Below are 22,030 nucleotides of genomic sequence, written 5' to 3'. Positions count from 1 at the left end.
TCCAAATAACAATTGCTTTTTATCATTTAAAAAGTAATATGTGAATTAAAATCCTTTTGAAAATGAGTTAATATAAGGAAACACACAAAAGTTCGCCATATCATACTCGGCCATATCCTAAACGACATTTCACACCAGACTTTGGGAAAGGGACAATTCATTACGGCGAGCATCTCATAAACAACCATTAGTTTCCATATTATGAACATCTTCTACGGAACTGTGTACTACTCCTTATCCCACACATTATATAACACACTTTAGACCACCGCACATTTTATAAACAGCTACTGTATTATAAAATGTATTCTAGCAAGTCTTTTAATCAGACGGACGTAAGAATTAGGACATTTTTAATAACATGGAGTAAGATTTGACACCCTGATTTACCGTATTTTCAATTTTGACGGTATTCAATGATGCAAAGCAAAATCCTTAACCCCAATTCCAACCCAATCACTTGACCCTACTAACACGTAATCAGTTTGATTTGCTTCTGGTGAAGTGAACCCCAATTACGATTGCGGTTATGGGTTAGATCCAAGAGCAAAAATTATTCATAATTTTGTAAAATCTATCTAGCTATGAAATAGCAGTTCTTGATGCTGTGGATTACTTGACATGGGTTCAAACATGACAGGCTATGAACCGTTGAAAGGACCGTTTATCTGAAGTCAGGTGTGAGATGTAGAATATGACTTGCTCGCCTATGGGCGATGCAATACCCGCACATTGAGACAATTTCTATGTATCGGAGGGAATGAAAAGTTATGCGTTCTTAATTATGAGACATTATTTTCTCAACTGAACAAATCATTCGATCACCGAAGACATCTTCTTCACTCGATTTCTTTCATCTCTATAAAGAATTTCTTAAAACGGAAACATTACTTTTTGGCGCGATTTGATCCCTAGAAAATATCTCGTCGAGGGAGAGGGAGAGATGGAGAGATAGATAGAGAGAGAGAGAGAGATAAAGCACAAACCTCAAGTTCAGGAAAATCACCCAACATGTCGAAGGCGTCCAAATTTACAAACACATCATCATCGGGAGGAGACACGTCATTGTCTATGAAATCCATGGGGTTGAGATCCGCCGCGTCGTTCACGAGGTGATGTTGATGAGCGTGGAACTGGTGATGGTGGTGGGTGGGCGCGGACACGTGGCTCACGTGAGACCTCGACCCCCCGTGACCCCCAGACACAACAACGGGGTCCGGCGAAGCCATCTGCGCCGCCTGCTGCTGTTGTTGCTGCTGCTGCTGTTGTTGTTGCTGCTGCTGCTCCTGTTGCTGCGTGTGGAGCCTCAAGGTCAGCGTGTCCGAGGCCACGTCCACCTTCCTCACCCCCCCGCCGCCCCCCGCACCGCTCCCACCAAGCCTCCGCTCCACCGCGCAAGACGAAGGCATGTTCGCCGACAGCGTCTTCTGGATGTCCTCCTGGGACAGATCGAGTGTTTCGTTGAAGAAGGCTACGTCACCGGGTCCACCGCCACCCCCTGAGTCTCCCCCGCCCTCCCCCCCACTGGTGTCCATTGCCTTGGGTGTCGGCGGCGGCTTGCTTCCATCCGAGAGGTCCGCGGACGCCGAGAACGGTGAGCCAGAGTCGAAGGACACGTTCCCGTTGGTCACGTCCATCTTGATCGACTCGTTCGCCGAAGAGCCACCTCCGTTGGGCATGCAGCACGAGGTCTCCATCGCTTCCTGCTTGAGCACCACGGTCTTCTCCGATTGCACCATCGCGTTTGCGAGGCTCTTCGAGGACCCGTGGCTCCCGCGGCCGCCACCCCGTGTGCCGCCTGAGGACGCGGCGGCGGCTGCGGCGGCCGCGGCAGCTGCTGCTGCCGCCGCCGCGGCCGCCGCAGCCGGGGAGCCCTGCTGGACCTGCGGGGCGCTGCACACAAAGGAGGTGACGGCGACGGAGCCCGGGGGCGCTCCAGAGTTGACGTTCCCGCCCCCGGTCCCCGCGCCCCCTCCCCCGTGGCTGTTGAGGATTAGCAGCCCCCCGCCGCCTTGGATCTGGGACAGGCTGAGCACGAGTGGGGCGGAGGCGGAGGAGGGTGGGGCGGAGGTGGGAGGCGTGGAAGCGGCCCGTGAGACCACGTTCTCCGCCCCCTGCTGTTGCTGCGAGAGGTTGGAGAGGCACTGAGTGGAGGCGGCCAAGATCATGCCCCCGGCGCCCCCGCCGGACCCCGTGGTGGATGACACCTGCGGTGGGAGACGTCGTGCGTTATGCGGGATCGGGGTCCAGGCGTCGTTTACGATCTCGTCAGAGGAAAATTTGGTTGTGTTGGGGTAGTTGCAGGCGTGTCCAAGGAGTAATAGCTGCTTTTTTGGATTTCCAATGGCACATGAATCGAAAATAGACAGATGGCATATAAGATGCGTCACGGTGAACGATAGAGTGCTACAATCTAAACGAAAGAGTGCTGGTAAAAGTGATATGTGCTACAATTAAAGCCAATTTATCATAATTGAACTGAAAAACTGAACTGTTATGAAATGAATGCTTTGTGAAACAAAGTGGAAGAGTATTGAGCCTTTTTGTCCCTTCAAATAGCAAGTGATTAAAATGTTTACTTCGACTTCATTTATGTATCAATTTAGTTCAGCGTTTTTATTCAATTTTTATATTAAAACTCAAATCTATCAATATTTGATAGAATTAATACTTAAATATGCAAATGGATGTAAATATAGTATATTTGACTTGAATCGTTTTGGTATTTATTTGTGCAAGGAAATCTTCTCAGAGAATTAATTGCATAGAATTTTAGCATTTTAAAAGAATAATTTTAGTAGCTGATGTAATTCAGTTAAGTTTGTAAAAGTGTGCAACACATATAAATTTCTTGCCAAAGTAAACATATAAAATATTTTAAAGAAATTATATATTTTAGAAAACATTATTTGGGCTTATTTCTAAGAATCTTTCCTCGCAATAAACAAAAAAAACAAACATTTAATAATATCTTTATGTCCCAAATATATCTAAGAAAATTTTATGTATTCATTTATTTAAGAAAATAAATTTTTAAACGATATCTCTAGGGAAAGCAATTATGCTTTTTAATGAAAGATTATTTTCTTCTGAATCTCTCAAGAAAAGAAGCATACATAATGTAAAAATATGCTGCAGCAATTTGAAATATTTTCTCACCATCTCAATGGTACTTTGTAATAATTCATTTTTAAGCGAATCAATAGTAATATTTCACTTTAAAACGGGATTTATGAAGGTTTAAGGCTCTATAAGGTTCGCGTGGCATAAAACTGTGTCATAAAAAATACGATATTTAAAAGCTTCTGTTTCGTTTTTCAACTTGATTTAAGTTGGCTCTAATTAGTAGATGATGGTTAGTTTATCGGCTAGAGATACAATTATGGAATATTTAACATGACATTTTTAGCGAGTTTATCTTCGTGAATAATTATTTGATACTGACTACTCCTGGGACACACTAGAAAACCAAAATTGTATTAGACTGTTGGAAATATGAGTTGACTGATTTTTAGATATTTAATGAAAAGAAATATGAACGTATGTGAGGTAATATGTTAATAGAATCACGGAAATAGAAAGCACTAACATATTTTCCAAAAATTCAACAACCTAGCATTTTAATGACCAGACTATAAAATAAAATGTCAGACGATGAGTAAACGTCCAAAACAAAAACGTTCATTTCAAAGTGTAATCCAATAGGCATTACTCGTATGGCCAAGACGACAATTTATACTTATTTTAATTATTTATGTCTTGTACTAATGCACGGTATTGGTTGCACTACCTTCTTGAAAGATAGAAGAAACACATTCGCTAGAATATATGAAATAAAATATTTTGTAATAATTAGCCTTCGAAGGTATATCCCAATGCAAAAACACAATCATTTTCATCACTCACATTCTCAGCTATAAATTATAGCAGCACTTCCATTCATATCAGTTTTATTGCTCATTTTTCGTTGATCCTTGCTTGTATAAAATTTATATCGATAATCAATGAACATGTGCGATTTCTCAAAAAGAGACAGCGTCCCTGCCTTGATATGTACGTATGAGATGAATTTATGAGTGTATGAGAGTTTCATTAAACGAGCATTACTAAAGATCTACAACACTATCGGAAAAAATCTACATTTCAGGTCCAGGAAAATATTTTCTGAGGAAAAATAATGTATATTTCCGTATTAAATTGAAATATATGAGAATAGGTTTCAATATTGAATAAACATTATTCTACTTAAATATAAATTATTCTAGGTCACATATATTTTAATCTGCTATGTCTTTGATATAATTTAAACAGGGACTCACCAAAAAAGTTAATTGAAAAGTTTGGAAATTTCAGCTTCTAAGCTTAACTTTCTAATTAAGTTTTCGCTTTAATGATTTCCAGGGAAGGAACGTCTAGACATGCATGTATACTACCAGGAAAATGTATTGGTGGACAAAATTGGCTCAGTCATTCCGTGGAGAGAATTAAAAAAACCAGAACATTCATTTCATTGACTGTTTCTGTAGAAATATTAGCACAAGAAAGTATTCAATAATTAAAAGAAGCTCAAAGAACATCCTCTTAATAAAATATCACCATTCAGCTATAGGATGAAAAGCTACGCGGAAAATATCGTATGAGAGTTATAGCGAAACCTCGACTGCGACCGAGCGTACCATCTTATCATTCGTGTTGTTCTGGAAAGGGGATATATTGTTTTATACTAACTTCCTCACAGCGAGTTTATGGCGCACCTATGATATGACAACATCAAAATTTTTGATCTATCAATCCTTCCTTTCCAAAAAACGGATATATTTTTGCGGACTGGAAGCAAAAAGCTGTTTCAGATTTTGAAAGATTTCACTAAAGAGTCATAACTCCGAGGATAAAATACACAACTCTTATATACATCTAATTCCCACAGGTAAAATGCCACCATCGGAGACTAAATATCTAAAACTGAGAAATCAACTTTCCAATATCAATCTCAAAAAGTATTTGACCCTTATAAATCTTTTTGCGGAAAATATACGAGAAGTATATCACGCTAAATGAGCGAACAAAATGTGAGGACGGCACACAAAAAACACCAAAAAAGACTTATCCGTTCATGTTATCATTGTATGCATAGATATATTGTATTTCTTACCAAATTTAAAATGAAGATGTAGCAAACCATCAACACCGGTTTTAAGATCGTAGGACATCCGAAATAAGGGAAGTGTAAGACAGTTAAAACCATAATTTTCATCTAGGAAACAAAATTGAACGTCAACCCAACGGAAAAGATAACAAGTCCCATGGAATTCAATCCAAAACAATTTCTTACCTAACACTGACTACTTTGAGTCACGGACCATTAACCCTATACAAGTCGGTTTATATAGTTGGTCGCAATTATGGCAAAGTTGGTCAGATCAAATTAATTGGCTTAAAGTATTTACAACTTATATTTAGGCGAAGGAAGTCATCTTTATTAAGTTTCAAGAAGATTATTTTTCATAAACATGATGGAGAGCTGTTCTATATCACTGAGTTCATAGCATTTACTTTCCTCTACTTATAAGTGATGCCATATGGTGAGAATGTTCATTCAAAGTTCTTCTGGGATTTTCTCATGCCAGACTTAAAATATCCATGACTAAAATTTAAATATAATATTTTTACTACTGTATTTCAAGTTATAAATATTAAATTCAATTAACTTAATTACTAAAATGAAAGTAAAAGTAAATTTTTGCAATTTTGGACAGTGTTCCGAACATGAGTTGGTGGGTTATCCTTTTTACTAGGTTTCTTCTAATAAAGGGTACTCTAAGGGGTACTGTCTTCCTTTCCGCAATACCCTTGATCCACCACGAGACTTAAATTGATTGAATATATTTTATAATTTTTAGAACTCTCTGCTACGAGACAGATGGATCACGAGTTTATTGCTGCACATGCTGTATTGGACATTTCCACAGAACTTGGAACTAAACCGTTAGGTTGTGTATTCTTTTGACCATCATTACTGTTTCTTTTTATTTTTACTTTTGACACATTCCCTTCGCCTGTGCCAACTCTTTCACACCACCCAACCAAACAAACCTCTCTCTTCTCCTCGCTCACCTGGTTGTTGTTGTCGTTGAGGGCCGCCATGGTGAGAAGGTGGTGCCTGGACGGGGTGTTGGCGGTGGCGGCGTGGGCGGTGTTGTTGTTGACGGCGTTGGCGGCCGCGTTGGCCGCAAGGGAGGAGGTGGTCGAGGTGGCATCCGGGCCGGTCGAGTTGGAGTTGGACGAGGAAGAGGGCAGGGCGGAGGAGGAAGAGGACGACGAGGACGAGGGCGACGCCTTGGCCGCCGAGATCCTCCGCATGGGGTGCGCGCACGCCTTGCCGTCGGCGCACGTCGAGTCAGGACAGCCGCACTCGAGCTGCTTGCTCATGGCCGCCTGCCGTGCCTGCCGCTGCTTCTCCATCAGCTGCGACACGATGGCTTCCACCGTCTCCGCCGTCTGCACGGGCACACGGATAAATGCGAGGGATCAGTTACGTACTTGCGGCTGCTTTGGTACTAGTCCAAAAATGTTTATAATTTTATTCAGATGATGTGGTGGTAACGACAATGAGATGGGAAATGTAAGGTCTAAATAGATAAGGTTAAACTAATTCCAAAGGTGAAAATGAAAATTATCAAGCGTGATCAAATGAAATCTACGTGGATTGTTGAATAAAGAGTGATTATAAATTTTTAATGAACATAATATAGAGTGCAAGGAGGAGTCAAATCAATCAAACTTGCCCCACACGTAACATGAAACATATACAACACTTGTGACAAAACACATTTAACATAAAATTAAATACATGCAAATATAAATATATATGAATGAAATGTTATGATAAACTCTGAGGAAATATTTTCGTGAATCTGCAGCGAGACCTGCGGAGAGTTTCGTCATTCCGATCGCGTATGACCGATTGTATGTACGGTACGCGTGCTGATCCCTGGTGAGGTCTATTTTTACGTAAGCCACCTCGTTGACAGTGCATGAGAAGTCTCCGCGTGTTACGGTTTCCAGTACCTGTGTTTCTCATGGTGGGACCCATTTCATGTAACGAAACTCCCCACAAATCCCATTGTAAGACCCTAGATACAGAATTCATTTAAGAACACCGGTAGTTTTATAGTTCCATAGTTTTTGCAGTCACATTTACCTAAATGCAATAGTAATTATTTTCCGTGGGTGAACCAGGCAGTGAGGCCAAACTGTGCTGAAAATCCTCTCAGCGAAATGTCCATAAGAAATCATATGCGTCCGCCACACATGAAGCCGGCAATCTTCCCCCATACTTTTATGGGGGTATCGGATTCTGATGGATTGACGGCGAAGAGAATAATGCCAGCTCCGTAATATTTCAGAAATGCTGCGTTTATGGAATTGAAAGAAATTTCATTCTTTTCGTCATAATTCAGGTATTACCCCAAGTGACGTTTACTTTTACCTATGCTCGTTTCATAGCGGACACGATAACCATAGCACAGGCTAGGACCGATGGAGGTTACCCCTGCGGCAGAACCATTAAGAAAATGCATTAGGAGCTAAATTTTTACTAACACATTGAGATTGAGGATTTATAATTTTATGTCAAAATCGGCTGAGATGCAGGGGACCACCAAGAATTAATTACGTGGCATGGATGATTGAAGACGACATCGATAGTGTCTATGCAGGAAAGAAAGGGATTGACAAGTTCACAAAATAGCATTATATTATTTAAAATCCCTTCCAGCTATCTCTGGCTTAATGATAATCGGCGATTGTTTGTCTGCTCGTATAAATGTTCGAGCAGACGAACAACCGTATGTACACACAGTCATCGGGAATACAAAGAACAGGGATTCCTGCAAAATGAGGTACGGAACGCCGGAATCAATTGACAGGAAGTCACCAAAGGTGGAAAAAAATGGCTGGATCCCTACCATCCTCCTTCAGTTACTATCTCCCTCTTTGTCCTCCTCTATTTCATATAAATTCCCTCGATCAAATTCACTCGTTCTAATTGTTAGCTGTGTTATTTCGTCCTTCCTCCATCAGGTGAGTTCCAGCCAATTCTGAGAACTCCACGACACAAAGTGGGAATAATGTATGCCCATGTGCTAGCGAAGATATCCCCCTTAACCCATGAAATTCTACGATTGAGCTGAGTCAAAAATAAAACTACTTTTCCGTATAAAATTCATCAAACAGATTGAAACGAGAGGTGTAACATTTTAAGTCGTGAGTCTATAATGGGAATGAAACCTTTTGTGTCATGTCGATTTTAAGCAACTTCAAGGAATTATACATCATTCTATTATCTATTCATTTTTGACTACATATTTATTGATTTTCCGGAAAATTACGAACCGAACAATAGTTCATTGTATTTTCTTCGACTTGTGCTGTAGTCAAGGATTTTATCAGATATTTTAGGATGACAGGTACAATTACAATTTTACGCCACACGACTAATAATTTCTTCGAAAATAATCAGCAAATACCGTAAATCACATAATACGCGCCAGTGAGAAGCGCGCATTGTTCAATTCGTGTACTCCACTCCCGTAAAATCAATTGACAAACACCACATCAGTACTCAGGTCGGGAAGCTTACTTGCGACCTTTGAATTGAGGTAAATATATATATAAATATATGTATATACTATATATTTTATATATATATATATATATATATATATATATATATATAAATTAACCACTGAGACTCTCCGGATGTCTACATCGTTTCCGATCTGAATACGACATGAGCAGGATTATCACCAAAACAACTTGCCTTAGGTGGAGCAATAAACTCCGAGCAAACCACCGTTAAATTCCATTTGAGAGAATTCATCAGATAGGAATTGAAAAGGACACACGCGGCGTCTCTAAATTCAACATCAGCCGGCGAACAAATTTCCATCGAGGCAACGGGGTCGGCTTGATTTTGTTTTACAGACTATTTGTGAACAGAAAATCTCAGGATTGGTAGAGACGATAGAGACGCCGAATGAAATTTGCATCAACATCGGAATCTAATTGCTGATTATTTGTACATTTCGTTTCGCGATGTTTAAAACCCCGCATATTTTTCTCATATTTATAGTGGAGCCAGACAAAATCTTGAATATTGACATTTCGTGGCGCCGCCTAGGGGAGCCAAAACTGTTATCGGTTCGAAATTTCAATCGTTACCCTGAAAAATAAAATTATCGTGTCTCAAAATATTCTCATTTCGAGAATATAACGGTGAGGTCGTTTATTTATTTATGGCAAACACCATTTTCACAGATTTTCCATTAATAAATAATGAACGCGGTTGTGGAAGAAGGGAATTATATCTCTTACAAGCGATAAAAAGGGGAAATACAGTTTTTAAACCTCAATTAATAAATATGAGGTCATTAATAATAATCCCCGGCGATATTTTTACGTTTTTTTTTTTAAATTTTCATACGTTTCCGTAATATAATTACCATGGCCATCTATGATAAGCAGATAGATGAGTCATCGACCAAAATGTCGTGGGTTGGAATCTCAACTCGGGCATGGAAGTGGTGTTTGTTCAAACGATTTAACGACTTGCGTTAACCGTTGGAGCACCAAAGCCGAAATGCACCATGACTTTAAATTTAACTATTTCATGTTGGACTTTAATTCAAGATTATTTGGCGTGAATTTCAACAGCATATGTACAAAAATCTTCGTTTTAAAAATTGTGTGCTTTTTTCCATTTCATGCTCCTTCCTTTACAATTACGACCCAAGCTCCAAAACTACTTCTTCTCAAGCCTTAAAGTTTTTAACGTCAAATGAAATTCCACACCTCTTAGCGGATATAGTTAGGAATCAAAATAGTTATTATTGGGATAAACATTGTTACGCCAATCGTGAACGCCTTGCTTGGCGCCATTTTTGAAAACGAGGTTTTATTTTTTCCATTCGCAAGAGCCGAACTTCAGACTCCAATTCGAAGATTTGAATTGGAGGGTAGAGTTTGCATGGCAGTAAGCCCTAAGGGGCGTAAAATCCATTCATTCGGGATGGAAGGGGGGGTAGTTCAAATCCCTGTTCCACCTACTATCCCTAACAAGTTCTAGAACCCAGAACATCACTAGCGATGGGTTAAGCTGGGTGATTCCAGACACATATAGTATAGCAAATTTATTTATAGATATACATGTATATGTAAACCATAAACATAGTAATCAAACCAAAGGTCGTTTAGAGTTCACCCAGTACTAAGGCCAACGGCGTGTGAAATTTACATTAAGGTAGGTGGGCCAGTTCCCTTCCCTGTGTGTGTGTGTATATATATATATATAGATAATTTCATCGATGTAACACGGAAGTGCCGAATAATGAATTGGAGAGCAACAAACAATATAGAAACACATAAAAAGATCACTCACACGTTATTTCTTGATCATTTCGACGGAATTCTGCTCCGTCTTCATCGGAAGATAGAGAAGTAATGGCTGCTGGAATAGTAGAGGTGAGGGGCGCGAGAAAAAGGGCAGGGGGCCAGGTGAAGGGGAGAACGGGAGGCGGAGGGGTGAGAGGAATAGTTGGGGAGAGGAAAGGGAGAGGAGAGGCTAGAGGGGATTGGAGATAGGGAAGGAGGGAGAGGGAGGAGGTGGAATTGACACAAAATCGGAAATCTCTATCTTCCGATGAAGACGGAGCACAATTCCGTCGAAATGATCAAGAAATAACGTGTGAGTGATCTTTTTATGTGTTTATATATATATATATATAATACTAGTACTCGCGGAGTTGCATTGCACAATCACATATCAAACTAATTTCCTGTTTGGTTTTAATCTTTCAAGTTCTTGATGCATGATATATATATATATATATATATATATATATATATATATATATATATATATATATATATATATATATATACACACACACACACACACACACATATATAGTCAAGCACTCCTTTCTGTTTGAAAGCTACCGTGCATCAAGAACTTGAAAGATTAAAACCAAACAGGAAATTAGTATGATATGTGATTGTGCAATGCAACTAGTACTATATTCCACGACAACTGGAATGCTACAGGCGGGGAAATTCCCTTTCCAAAAATTATCCCGGATTAATGTAGTGCCACTTAGGAAATGGCAGAATCTGATCGCACTTTTCTGAATGTGGTCAGAGGAATAAGGTGGAACATTGAGTTCGGCTGTGGAGCGTCCTAGCCATTATGCCAGTATTTCAAAACATTTAACACATTGATTTATAATTATAATCCTTAAGCATGTATATTTTCATAAGATTGATCAACTTTAAGTTTATAAGAATTAATGCGACCGGTATTATAAAACTTAGGGCTTCAAGTATCTAATAAAAAAAATTCTGAACTTCAAATGAATTGTGAAAAATTCAAAACTGCTACTTCCCTGGTAAAATAATTACATAGATTGCCAGCGGATATCCACCTTCAAGATTACAACACCCTACAATGGTTACTGTTGTTTGCACGGCGGGTGTAGATAGTTAAGATGGATATGAAGAACAAAGGCCTGCTAGTCAAGATATCCTTCTGATTCATTGGGTAAATTTTCATTAGATTGATTAGATTAGAATGGATAATGCCATGTTGAAAATATTTTGTAAGCTCTTGTACCTAATTACATTTTTTTAATTAGTAATTAAACTGAAGAGTCACAAGATGAAAGGTTGATGTCCAATAGAATCGCCATCGTCGCCTTAAGAAAATGTATATAACCTTTCGAAATTACTTTAAAAGAAAAAATAAAAGTAACATAACGTGATTTTTAAATTTTAACGAACCTTTGATCGATTGGGAAAACGTGAAAAGTTCATTTAAATCGGTTAAAAAGTCTGGTAAAGAGTAAAACTATAATTTATTACACAGTAATTGTATTGATTTTTCATAGAACCAGAAAATGATTTGGTAGCGAAGAAAAATATCGGCATAATTTCATAAATGTTATGGGGTTGATTTTACTCAATTCGTTTGTGGTCCCATTATTCTTTTCAAGCAAACCTTCTCATTGAGCATAAATGCGAGTACTGAAACGTCATCGCTATTATAAACCTACTCTAATTTTTTGTCGTGTTTTTTTCTTGAGAAATGTTTGTGACAAGGTTACATTTTCCATAGACCACGACATCTTAACTCTACCGATCCTTTTTCATTGACAGACGTATTTGACAAATACGAATCACCTGGCTAAGAAAGGAGTTAGTTATTCTTGAATGAGTGTTAGTTAGATAGTGAAATACGTGTTATTAGATGCAATATTAGCAGCGCGAAGAAGGCACCTGAAACGTGAGTTTGCTACACATACAAAAGTTTAGCTATCAGGATAACAAAATTAGGGCTTCCATGCTAAATACAGGGCAATCCCAGAAATGTACAATGGGAATAACCAAAACGCATTAAGGTGAGGCCCATAATTACATTATTAAGGCAATTGCAACTATTGTGTGAGTCGTCGTATTAAGCACGGTTGGTAAACACTTTTGGCTTTTTCACTCATTAATTAAGAATAGGTACAAATACTCAGGAGAAAATTATTGTTTCAACGCCCAAGTCACACACTTATATTCTAATTTTGAACCGAGGTAGAACATTTTAATTAAATTGGAGTATCAGAGTTATAGTGAGAAGGAAACATGCTCAAGAGATTGAAGTATAGCAAGATAATATATAGTATGTGTAATGAAAAGTAAATATTATTTCAAGCTTACCGATATTTCCAGCTCATTGTTGAGATCCGGCTCATCCTCGCTGAAAACTGAACCAAAAGGGAAAAGAATTCATTTAGTACAATTTAACATGGCGTTAAAAGGTTTTGGGTCGTGCTTGTGCTGATTGAGTGGGATACGTATCACACTCATACACACCCGCGCACACGCACACACACACACACACACACACACAAATACACACCACACCAGCACACGTGGGCGTTTCATAATAACCCCGACACGATTCTATAGCGTGTTATGGATCTCAATTAAAAAATCAGAGTCGAAAATGTTTCATGGTCCACGCTCGTAACTATTACTGTTGAATTTTTTAGAAGCCCCAGTAATTAACCAGAAGGTTGATTATTCAGTGATTTATTTATTCAAGATACCCTGGCTCTTAAAGGCAAGTTTTTGAGGTTCCCTAACGACTATTTACTTGTAAATATCACGATAACTTCCCTCTGTTTTCCCTACATCAATTCTTTCTTCATGCATTCGGAACTTCTACCTGCTTTCGTGCTATCTAAAAAGCCTTCCCTCTTCTTTCTCCTAACTTGATTACCCAACATTCACCCTTTTATCTAGTCCTTCAACACCCCAATTCCTTTCAAGGTTTTTTTCTACCCACTTTTTCTGCCTTTTTCGGATTTCCCGGAGCAACTTCCTCTCTTCGCTCAGCTTATTAAAAACCTCGGAGTTTGTCTTTCTTTCTGTCCAACGTATTTTCTCAATTCTTCGCCCAACCCACACCTCAAAAGCCTACAATCAAGGCTCTTCCTCTCTCCTCAAAGAGCTGGTTTCATATCTATTAAGCGCTATTGTCATATTAAAGTGGTTATTAATCGTTTTTTCACATTTTTTACTTATTTTACCTTAAATCCTTTCTCTTCCCTTTGTAAATACTCATTTCACCTACACAATAATTTTACTGTCTCCACTACTATGACCATTTTCCTTTAAAATAATGCCGAGTTTACGAACTGCTGAACTACTTTAATGTTTATATTTAGTGCTAAACACTTGAAATGAATGGACTGTGGAGTTACTTAGGAATGTCTCCAGGGTTTAAATTACCTTTCTAAGAAGAATGGTGCAATTTAAACGAAAAAGTGCTAGTCCAAAAATAGAGCAGCATTTGGAATTCATGGAGCGCTAACATTGCTTCAGAAGCGTCGGCTGAGTATGTTCTTATTTCTGTATCATCCTTGAAGTATCCGTTTTCGAGCGGAAAGAATCCAAGAAAATCTTTTTTTTCCAGGAATGGAGGCTTTTTACATTCTAATGGCAATGAAATATATCCAAATAAATACCAAAAGCACAATAAATGCGAATAAATCCACCCATAGTGATAGAGTCTTGGCTGGTCATCAAAGTCGACCATTCTATTAATGTAGTAGAAACCACAATGCAACCACCTTTAATTCTCCATCAAGCCCAAATGCGGTTCTATCTAACTCTCTTGCGACTGAATTACATTTTCCCCCGAAGGAATGGAATTCGAAGTTTCAACCCCCATCAGATGACTTGGGAGTTACGCGTCACCATGTTCCAATGGCACGCCTCCGGTGCGCGATAGAAAAATCGATTGGATTTTCGACGCTGAAAAGTCACTACTTTCCTTTTTAGATTCATTTTTGAAGTCTCCAGCAAATGCCGTGATGTAAATCATTTCACGTGGAGCCATGACGACATCAATCAATTTCGAGTAATCATTGATGGAAAAACAGCGTCAGATATGTAGCGCAATGGAATTTCCAGAATGAAAAACATTACTTCATCAAAGGCAAAGCAAATGTTGCATTTGTTTTATCAGATTAAATCATTTCTAACAATTAAATTCTATGAAGTTATTCTGACCGGTTAATTTTGAGCTTGAGAAAGATTCTGAGAAAAGATCGTTTTTTTGTCAATATCTATCTAATTTGAGTCCTTATATATTTCTAATGCATGAGGTTGGAGATAAATTTCATGCGATATTACATGGTCTGACGATTTGAAAGTGCCCCAAAAGGCAAATTTTAAAATACGGACTGAAAAAATATTTTTTTTGCCCAGCTTTTTTTTCCAGCCATCTCAGCTAACACCGAGTATTCGTGTTCTCATAATTCTTACAACTTATGGGAGTTATGACCATGGGCCGTAAAGCACTTTTGACTCAAACTGAGCTAGAAACACGCAATCGGAGTTTTTATTATTATTAAGAAACCCCCTGCATTAATGCTACTAAATACAATCAAGAGACAAATTAAAAATATTTGAAATAGTTAATAACGCTGAATCACTGACGGATTAAAAGAAATGGAAATAATCGAAACAAAATTAACCGAAAGTTTCAACAAATAGCTTCAACATATAAATAAATTCTACATTAAACGTGATCAATATAATGTTATTTATTTGAGTTGCAGTTGATTGGGTCGCGTCTTTAAGTTCATGTCGTTAGCTAACAAAATAGTGGAGACAGGCATTCTTTTAATATTCCTTTCCATCATTTTATACTTAAGTAATTTAATAGAAAAAAGTACATGTATAACTAATTAAATTCGTAAATTTGTTAAAAAATGAACATTTTTGCAGAAAATTAGATTTTTCAAGACACTCCAACTTTTCCGCAGTTTAATTAAGGTGTGCCATATCATAATTTTTTAGGGAGCTACCAAGGTTTTACCCAGAGGATTCTTTCTTTCTCTAACTCAAAAGAAATCACAAATAAAAGGAGGAGAGTCCGGTATCACAAAACGCTGGCATTTCAATTTCATTTAAAAATTAGTATATTCTGAATGCGCGCTCAACTTAGGTTGCATATGCATACATGCCATTATTCAAATTCATCCGCCAGTGATAGCATTAATATAGTACTACCATGCTACCCCAACACTTTATCAGCTTATTAGCTTAATATTAAATATGAAAACTTAAAAAAATGGAGAGGAATATATAAATACGTTGTTTACTAAGCACTACTTAAAGAAGAGTGAGAAGTCTGCATATAACTTTGAATTTTATAATAAATATAAATTGATGAAATCAAGTCAACCCAACTTTCTTAACTTTATATAATATATGAATTGATAAAATTGAGGCAATTTGAAAGCCCGATGCTCGCCAATGATTTTGCATTTGAAATTTGCATGCTCACATTTCCCCCCCCCCCCTCCCGTATGCACTGTAAAGAGAGGCGAACTTAGAATAGAAATTTTTGTACTGACAAGCCAAGTGCAAAGCTGCAGCAAATGCCGCAACTATGGGCCTATATATTCTATTCAAGCTACCAAGTGCATTAAAACATGCATTCTGATGCACCAAAGCAGTTTGCTGCTCTTCAGCCATTACTCAATCAATGCTTTTACTTTTCCATTTTTTTTTGTCGGGAAAATATCAAAGATTTTACAGTAAAGTGAAGTCAGTGAGCACTCGTTGGGAACTTGACGCTAAGAAAAATTTCAGTTCGACCACTTTGCAGTGGTTTAAAAGTTGTGCATGAGAATATTTTCATCTTTCAATGTTTCAACTTTTTAATATGCGAGAATTACTACAAGAATTTTTAAGCATTCATATTGATAGGAGAAAACAAGGGAACATTACCTATCCTATTAGCGAGCAACGTGTCTCTATTTTTCCTTTGTTTATAAATTTACAATCGTCGGGGAAATATTTTGACCACAAACTTTTTTTAAATGACAAAAAAATTTCGCGTTTTGCGACACACACATCTTCAAAAATATTTGAAGTCGTTAAGGAAAACACCAACGGCAGCAGATGAAGGAAAATAAAGGTTTGGCCACCTACATAAGTAAGAAAGCAGTTAAGTGAGAAGGCCTATGAAGCGCGCCGTACAGAAAATTGGTTAAAGATCTATAGAGAGGTCATTACAAGTAAGTCACGAGAAGTAAGGCCAAGAAGTAAAGCTACGAATGTACGAAAGGAAAACGATTTAGGAAGGAAGATAATTGAATTTTGATGGGTAAATGGAAAAGAATCAAGACCCTTGAAAATTATTTCTGTGATGAAGTTGTCAAAATGTTTCCGTGTGTTACGACAAGGAACGTCTCAAAATAGGACACAAAGCGAGAAAATTTACTGAGTTAAGTTCTTGGTCTATTTTGAAGCGGATTAATTAGAGTGTGAAATAAAAAAGCAACCAAATCCATTTTTTGCCAAGCGGATAATTATGAGGAATGTTAGTCTAATTACCACTGCTTCCTTTTGAATTTTCTATTCTAATAGGGTTTGGTATATTGAATATTGAGAAAGGAAAAACAAAACGTTGTGAAGCCATACACAAAAAAACATTTGAATTTAAAATGAAGAATTATTGAGCAGTTATATATATATAGATATTTCATCGTATGGCATGCCATGGAATGTAATTTAATCACTTGGGAGCTTAAGGGTACATTCTGGAAATAAAAATGGCAGTGATAAGGTCTACCATTGATCGCAGCGGGGATGCTGAGGATATTGCGTAATGTACATGAATTATTAGGCCATGTTGGGGGAAAAGCAAAAACAAATTAAAAATATTTCGAGAAGACAAGTTACATCCAAACTTGCGACGGATTAAGAGCCGCGGTTAAAAGATTGTCTGCTGTGAACAATTAAAGATGACGTTGCTAAATATTCAACACTGAAAATTTATGCAAAGAGACTTGCATACGAAAAACATAACACAAAAACGGTAACTCCATGTCTTCTATCTATGAGATGAAAACAGTTATCCTTAACTTTTTGATTGCAGTTTTACTTTGCACAGATGCTTATTAAGGGCTCTGATCAAATCAAGATTTCGTATGGTGGAAAAGAATGTATTTGCGAACAATAAATTTCACAGACGGCCAGGAGAAACCACGATTGGGTGAAATCAAGTCAAAATCGAGGCAAACTGTACACAGAAATAGGAAATCTTTTCATTTTCAAACAAAAATGAATAGAAGAGTGAAACTTCGCAGAAATGAAAATTTTACAGAAAAGAATGGTCGAGAGTAAGAAGAGAAATAGAGATTGATATAGAGTTAAATATATATATATATATTTATAGGTGGCCATGCATATTCACACGATAGGTTTCCTTCACCCTTGACAACGCTGCCGGCCAGACGGTACGGAACATGGCGCGTGGCGCACTCACACATCGGCTTGAGCTGTGACACTAATTCCTCCTTCGTCCATTCCTTTTTGTCCCCCCACAGGGCCAGGCTCGGAGTGATGACCAGTTTGTTGTCGTCCGGGTAAGGAACATTAAGATAGTGCACCAGGACTATGTCAGGATTCTGTGGAGAAAGAAAAGAGATGGATAATGATCAAGCATTCCTGATTAAAGGACGGAATAGGAAAATAAAAGGGTAGATTCTCTCATAGTTCTTGTCACACTTTACAATTACATTTTACATTTATTTTACAGACGTATGTTGGAATATCCACAATAAGTTAAGTTACACTTCAAAAAATCTGTCTGAATGAAACCTTGCTCTCCGCCGTTTGGGTCAGAAGTTTGACGGTGAGGTTTTACATATTTTCAACGGTTATCTTTAACTAATGACATTTAAGCCTAGAAAATATACATTATAAAATTATAAATAATAATAATAATATACCAGCGAATTTACAAAGCTCAATTTACAAGGAGATTTTGAACTTATTCTATTTTTTTAATATAAGCTGCATAATTGCTACTGTAACTTGCTACTGTACAGTTAGATTGGCGAATTTATCATTAAGTATGAAATAAAAAGAAACAGAAATAGATTTTTACATATTTGACCTCTGATAAATTGGCCTAATAGGACGAGCAGAATGATTGAAATAATGCTTAGCTTTGCTATGTTCATATTAATAAGACTTCGTGCTCATGAAACTACTCCGTGCGATCGGAGCTGAAGAATATGCTTTTTAAATTATCGGCCTCTTGTCATGTTTACAAAGGCGATTTTAGAGTTAAATAGGTACAAAAATATTCATTATCCGTTAAAAATGGCTCTTGATAAGCCAATATCGTTGTTTATATAGGGTCTACAACAAAAGTAATGCGCATTCTCTGGGAAAAATAGATTTATCGATTGTACTCGTTGAAATACTTAATATTCTTCAAAATACTCTCACCCTGCATCAATAACCTAACGGAGACAAGTCTGCCACGTATGGAAGGCACCCTGAAACTCTTTGATGGGAATTTCTCTCAAGAACGTTGTAATAATATTCTTTTGGATCCTTTCCACGGTTTCTGTTCAGTCGGGGAAACAAAGAAAAGTCGCACGGAGCCAAGTCGGGACCGTTAGGGACCCAGGGGACCACCCTCCGGTAATGGGCTACCACGCTCCTTGGGGACCACAGGGGTTCTCTGGGTCAGGAATTTGGTATCGATGAAGGACGTATAGCAGGGGGCATTTGGCGTGCGGCTGGGCGCTCAGTCGCGCCGTGTTGCGAAGTCAAAAAACACACTTCACTTCACGCGGAGGCACGTCTTTCCGCTCAGACTGCTCGGATCAAACGAAAGACCGGCTACGTTGAAAGGGCAGACCCCCCCACCACATTTCCCGACCAATTTTACCGCGCTGCCATTATTAGTCGCGTCAGAATAAAATCATGCGCATTACTTTCATAATATAACACTGAAGATCATGTCATATGAAATACGTTTCGCATTTACTAGCTGATAGTATCTTGTACATGATTTGATTTTATTTATTTCAAAGGCCAATACTTCGAAATACTTTTCAAAGGCTAAATACTAATCTTCGAGCCCTTTTCAATGGCGTATTTTTGAGTTTTCATAATATTATTAGAAAAATGCTACTAATAATATGAAATATTTCGGCGAGCTAAACGAAGTTGGAGGGTTTTCATTAAAACAGACGGTAAAAGACCACATATACCTGTTTTTACTCACTACAAGGCTATGCGTTAGAAGTAATGCGCGACTTGATGATACATCCGCAAAACATGAAAGTCACCCCACTGATTAAAGGCAATCACGGCGCCGGAGTTACAACATTACAAAAAGCCGCGCGGCACAAGGAACACGTTTCACTCCCTCAAAGGTGACGGCCATATAGTTAGAAAACTGAGACATGGGCTCCAAAACACTCCGTAGGGTGGGGGGGGGGGTCGGAATTCCATGGGAAGGAACATTGGCAGTTTGTCCAGAAATTTTCGGGAGAGGAGGGACGGGAGGGTGCAGAGACATATTTGCGACATACTTTCTGAGCCATCGGCGTGGGAAGGGGGGGGGAAGGGACGAGGGTGGAGGTTGGAGAAGCGAGCTGAAAAGGAGGTCAAAAACGAAGAACTGAGGGGGACGTTACGTCACGAATTTCCCTCCCCTCCCGCTCCCGAGCGGCCCCGACTGAAAGGAAAGGCTCCGGGAGATTGTTACCGGGCGAGAGGAAGAAGTTATATCTAGGCAGGAGGGAGGGGGGGAAGAGGACTCGAGGTGTGTCTGTGGAAGGGGCGAAGATTTTCTTGCGAGGAAGAAGGGAGTTGAAGGGAAGGGGAAGTGTGGTGGGTGGGGCGAGTGAAGGAGGGGAGGAAGAATAATGACCCGTTGAGAGTCGGCTACAGTGCCGCCCGGGATGTTGAGAGAGGTGTCTTGTCCGTCACGCGAGGTTATTGCAGCGCACGAGGAGCGGGGTAAAAAGAGGATGCCGGCGAACGAACAGACACACACACACACACCCACACACACTCACCCACAAACACACCGACGTGTATATGAGCATGCCTTTGAATATTCATGGCTCTTTTGTGAGCGCGCGGGGGTGTGAGAAGGGCTAAAGGTTAAGGAGGGCATAAGATGAGGCAAGATTCCTCGGGAAGAGAAAGAGAGAGAGAAATAAAAACTTTTACACGTAAGTAATATGAAAAGGAAGTGGAGGGTGGGCTGAAGAGAGAGAGAGAGAGGGTGGCGGAGGTCGGGCGTGGTGGCTCCAGTGAGTTCTTTCTCCGAAGACGCTTTCACTCCCACCACTTAACAACATCGCGCGCAGCTTTTCCGGCCCAAGTTTCCTTGATGTCAAAATAAAAGGGCCGTGACAGAGGACGAGAGGGGACACTGATGTGTGTGATCATATATATATTTCTATATACACATACATATGGGTCACGGTAGTCCAGGGGTAGAACGTTGAACTACTTACCGGAGGGCCCGGGTTCGATTTCCGGGCAAGCCTCTCAGGACACCTACTGCTCCACCCAAGTTATGTGATTTTTCGGATATCAGATCTTCCTGGGAAACTATAATCGGCACAAGGAAAGGAACTGTCCCCCCCTACCCTGATGTGTGAATTTCACACGCTGACGCCCTTAGTATTGGGTAAACTCTATCATCACCTACCAAACCGACCTTAGGGTTGATTACTGTTAAACTAATATGAATTATAAACACAGTAATCAACTCGAAGGTCGGTTTGGTAAGTGATGATAGAGTTCACCTAGTACTAAGCCCGACAGTGCCTGAAATTCACACATCCGGGTAGGGGGGGCAGTTCGTTTCCCTTTGTGTGTATATATACATACTTACATATTTATACATTTATGTTTATATCTATTTATATATATGTTTATATATGTATGTATGTATATGTATGTATGTATATATATATATATGTATATATATGTATATACATATATGTATGTATATATATATGTATATGTTAATACGAGTGCTCGCACATTCAAACACGTATAGGGATGTGGAGTGAGCGGGGTCGTGCGATTTATTCCGTTCACAACTACGAGAGAACCGCCACTGCGAGAAATTAGGCTTCCAACCCCCACTCTCCCATTTGCACGGCACACAAAGAGCACAAGACGGCCTCGGACAAACAGGAGGGCACAGAGAAAAGCCTCGTGGAGGAGTGAGAGTGGAGTGGGAGTCGTATTCCCCCGGCTTCCCATTCAACTCGGCCAGTTCGGGAAGATACAACCCACCCCGGAGAGTGTGTGCGAGAGAGATAGAGAGATCTTTGATCCGCACGAAATATATAAAAGAAGGGGAAAGCGTTGATGACGAGGACGAGAAGAAGAAAGTGATGAAGTGGGTCGGATTGTCCTGGGCTACTTTCGGGCTTCCTTGCGGTCCTTTTTATCACATCCTTCTAGCCACCACCCCCGCGTGGCGGAGATAGAAATAAAAAAAATACATACACCTACATAAAAACGGGAATTGAAAGAGGCTCGCACATCTCTCCACAGCAACAAGGGAAGCCGCTACCCTCGGAAAATATGAGAAGGGGTTGGAGGGTGGGAGGAGAAGTGTGGGAGACGCGAGTGG

General features: G+C 39.3%; 1 protein-coding gene across 1 annotated transcript in view; it reads right to left on the bottom strand.

Moving 5' to 3' along the window:
- The window catches only part of Camta (Calmodulin-binding transcription activator), a 1,815,113-nt gene that overhangs the window by 44,439 nt on the left and 1,748,644 nt on the right, over window positions 1–22,030 (bottom strand). The window contains exons 13-18 of the mRNA XM_071590285.1: window positions 17,819–18,032; window positions 12,760–12,806; window positions 6,115–6,498; window positions 2,012–2,207; window positions 1,884–1,973; window positions 987–1,816 (exon numbers count right to left, since the gene is read on the bottom strand). Coding sequence (XP_071446386.1) covers window positions 987–1,816; window positions 1,884–1,973; window positions 2,012–2,207; window positions 6,115–6,498; window positions 12,760–12,806; window positions 17,819–18,032 — 1,761 coding nt within the window. The remainder of the gene's footprint in view (window positions 1–986; window positions 1,817–1,883; window positions 1,974–2,011; window positions 2,208–6,114; window positions 6,499–12,759; window positions 12,807–17,818; window positions 18,033–22,030) is intronic.

The sequence above is a fragment of the Hetaerina americana genome, unplaced genomic scaffold (assembly GCF_022747635.1).
Source record: "Hetaerina americana unplaced genomic scaffold, ioHetAmer1.1.p SCAF_4, whole genome shotgun sequence".
Taxonomy (NCBI): Eukaryota; Metazoa; Arthropoda; class Insecta; order Odonata; family Calopterygidae; genus Hetaerina; species Hetaerina americana.
This window is presented reverse-complemented; position numbering and strand designations above follow the sequence as displayed.